We start from the raw sequence: 3778 nt of genomic DNA, 5'->3' as shown, positions 1-3778 counted from the left end.
AAATCGAAAACAAAAACTCTTTCATTATAATCATAATCCGTAAAGATGCACTTCTCTCTAAAGGCGCGTCTAATGAGGAGATGGCGAGTCAGGATTGTCATCTTCATCTTTGCGACACGGACTCAGAAAACACTAGTTTATTAGTAAATAATTAAAATATCTCCTTACTATTTCCCCGACACATTCATGGTAATTACTTTTGCTGGGGCTTTGCATCAAGCTTCAGCCTATTGTGTGCATTTGAAAGCAGAACTCTTCAGCTGCGCTGACGGCACGCACGCATGCTGCTGCTGGCTGGACAATAAACAGAGCCGCTCTTGACAGTCGCTGTAGCACTGTCTCGTGTTGTTTCCACCAGTGCGGCAATTTTTTTCATCACTAATTGATGGATGTCTAAAATATAAAAATTAGGAGAAGCCTAAAACAGGCCCGGCCCGCATCTGTACTATGACGTGAAAATTGGCCCGAAGCCCGGTCCAAGGGGTGTAAAAAAGTCGGGGCCCATCGGGCCCAGGTTGAAATCCAGGGCTCTAGTGCTTAATATAATTGTGGGAAAAGTTATACATTTTTTTAGGATTCTTTGATTAATAAAATGTTAAAATAAACAGCAGTTAATTTATTTTGCAACACAATGTCTTTAATGCCACCTTAGATCAATTTAATGCATCCTTGCTGAATAAAAATAAACTTTGTCTTTTGAACAGTTGCGTACATTATTAAGTAAATATGCTGACTATTAGGGATGTAACAATTAACCGCGAGCCGGTTGAAAATCGATTCAAATATGTGACGATTCAAATCGGTTGAGATGCTAAACAAATCGCGATTCATTTAGGGGTAAGAGTTTATATGAATGCATGTCTGAGGGGAACTTACTGTCTTTAGAAAAGTTAATTTTCTATTTTTTTTTCTTTTCATCTTGCCTCTGTATAATGCATATTAAAGTTCATAAGTGCAGAGCTGCTTTGTTTACAGCGGAAACCAAGGAAACTTTAAGAGCCACCTGCTGGCAGAGAGTGAATCTGCGTCTCATTCAGCTCTTCCGCTGTTTTAATGCAGATATTTTTATGTTTAGTTTCACAAAACCATTCTGTTTTTGCTTCAAATTTCGAAATTATACAATCTAATATAGATTAAAAACTGCTCATGTTGCATGTATGCAGCATCTTTGTTTGGATCATGATTAAAATGCAGTGGTTGCCTCTAATTTTAAATGGAAAGAGCACTGCAGCATTTTGTCCAAGCAATAATAAAAGGACACATTTAATTTATAATTTGTCTTAAATCTCATTTTGTAAAAATAATAATAATCGTGAATCGAATCGAAAAATCAAAATCGTGAATCGAATCGAATCGTGAGTTGAGTGAATCGTTACATCCCTACTGACTATTGTTAAATGTTTGATGAAGTGGTTGTCCTTTTTATGGTCTTATGTGGTTGACAGACAGTACAACATTATCTCCACAGGATCACTAAATATTGTGGTAATATGCAAGCATTCTTCACCTGAATGATTTTAATATTTACACACCAAGCTTTCAGATTTTAATACTCAAAACAATGCCCAAATAACAACAAAAATCTTACCTTAGGCTGAAAAGCTCCATGCAATGATCTGAAAGGTCCTGTGGGCGGAAGAACGGGCACTGGGGGTGGGTACTGAGGAAAAAACTTTGTAGGAGAGAAAATAAATAATTAATAATCACAAACTAGAAGCACTTATGTGTTCCACAGAGACCTGCTATATTGACAGCAAATTTGAAAACTACCCAGCAGATTTAAATTAAATTTCATTTAATTTTTTAAACTAAAAAATTTTAAACTTACTGGGTGTCGAAAGAGACCATCTATTTTGCTTGGATACTTATCAAACTGAAACACAACAAGCAGAAGAGAAATGTCAAATCGTGAAATTTCATAATCAGCCACTTTTTGAAACTAGCCCTCCATGGGCTACAGTTGACTCCTCACCAGTGGTGGTGGTGCAGCTGTGGGATGTAAGAAGTGTTGGTGAGTATGAGTGTGCTGGTGCTGGTGATTGTGCTGATGGAATTGGTAGGCCATTGTAGGGATAGACGTTTGGGCCTGGGAGGATCTGCTAGATGTCCCAGAGCTCGAGTTTGACACAGATGGTCCTCCAGGTGCAGAGCCAGCATTTGAGTCTGGCAGGTCCTGACAGATCAGATCCTGATCTATTAATCAAAGAGAAAAGAAAGAACTTCACCTTTCTGAACAAGAATATACACATTTCTTTTTTATGAGTTCATTGTCACTAAATAATGTTGTTAATGCAGTAAACAGTTGTTAGCATTTAGTATTTTTCATATAATGGCTGGTAAAGTTTGTTTTACCTGTTGAAGTGTGGGGTGACACCTGCAGGAGAGGAGGTGGTGGGGGAAGGTTGGGGGACGGCGTGAAGACAGCACCAGGACTTGGTCGAGAGGAGGGTATTATTGTCCCCACACCACCTGGGCCTCGAACAAGGGACGCACTTGTAGCAGAAGTAGGTGGTCTGATTGATGAAGAAGAGGCTGACGAAGATGGAGGCTTGCCTGAGGTACTGCTCCTGATGGAAAACCAATGCCGCATCACATGTTTAGGGAATACAATCTGTCTTTCATTTTAATAGACACATGCTTTTGAATAATGTCATAAAATGAGCAACTGAGCAAGTATTGCACACTATAATAGGAAGAGGCATGAGTGCATGTTAAGCAGAAAAAATTATCTGCTTGAATTTGTGTGTCAGAGAGTGTAAATAGATAATACCACAATCGATAATATAAATTCTAATTCTAATCGTCATAAATTCTTTAATTAAATAAAATTTTAATATTAGCATACATAATTGTAACTACTTACAATAATTATAATTGTGCTTGTGAGGGGAAAAATATGTATTAAATCTAACTGTGATCAGAATTTATCAATGAAAAAATGCAAAATATATATATATTTTTTTAACAGATGTACACCCAAAAGTTTGGGGTTGGTAACATTTTTTATGTTTTTAAAAGAAGCCTCTTATGCTCACCAAGGCACCAATTATTTGGTCAAAAATACTGTAAAACAATTGTTTTCTATTTTAATATATTTTAAATTTTAATTTATTCTTGTGATGGCAAAGCAGCCATTATTCCAGTCTTCATTGTCATTCTAAATGTATTTACTGTAACTTTTTATCAATTCAATACATTGTTGCTGGACAAAAGTATTCATTTCTAATAGTATACAAAAACACTGTACAACCCAGTATCTTGTAAACATTCATTTGTTTCCAAAAAACACTGTGTACCCTTACTGTGTAAAGCCAAGCAAACAGACTGAAATAACCCATTTCAGCCAGCTCCATTTTTATGTACAATATGCATTAGGGATGCACCGAAACGAAAATTCTTGGCCGAAGTCGAAACCGAACAAAATGAAACACTGGGCCGAAGGCCGAATACAGTTTTACGAGTTTTTTCCCCATGCATTGTGCCAATTTTTTTTCACCATTGCTTAAAGGGATAGTTCACCCAAAAATGAAAATTTGATGTTTATCTGCTTACCCCCAGGGCATCCAAGATGTAGGTGACTTTGTTTCTTCAGTAGAACACAAACGAAGATTTTTAACTCAAACCGTTGCAGTCTGTCAGTCTTATAATGGAGGTGAATGGGAATCACGGCTAAAACATACAATAAAACTAAAAAAAAAACATAACCAAATTAAACCCTGCGGCTCGTGACGACACACTGATGTCCTAAGACACGAAACGATCGGTTTGTGCCAGAAAC

The 3778-nt window shown here is 37.0% G+C and overlaps 1 protein-coding gene across 3 annotated transcripts in view; it reads right to left on the bottom strand.

The window, feature by feature from the left end:
* Positions 1-3778, bottom strand: part of LOC107706892 (autism susceptibility gene 2 protein-like) — a 29529-nt gene that overhangs the window by 17860 nt on the left and 7891 nt on the right. For all 3 annotated transcript variants that reach the window (XM_016510739.1, XM_016510741.1, XM_016510740.1), the window contains exons 8-11: positions 2353-2567; positions 1973-2193; positions 1829-1873; positions 1589-1672 (exon numbers count right to left, since the gene is read on the bottom strand). In XM_016510739.1, coding sequence (XP_016366225.1) covers positions 1589-1672; positions 1829-1873; positions 1973-2193; positions 2353-2567 — 565 coding nt within the window. The remainder of the gene's footprint in view (positions 1-1588; positions 1673-1828; positions 1874-1972; positions 2194-2352; positions 2568-3778) is intronic.

Source organism: Sinocyclocheilus rhinocerous, unplaced genomic scaffold, assembly GCF_001515625.1.
Source record: "Sinocyclocheilus rhinocerous isolate Xijiao unplaced genomic scaffold, SAMN03320098_v1.1 scaffold144, whole genome shotgun sequence".
Lineage (NCBI taxonomy): Eukaryota > Metazoa > Chordata > Actinopteri > Cypriniformes > Cyprinidae > Sinocyclocheilus > Sinocyclocheilus rhinocerous.
This window is presented reverse-complemented; position numbering and strand designations above follow the sequence as displayed.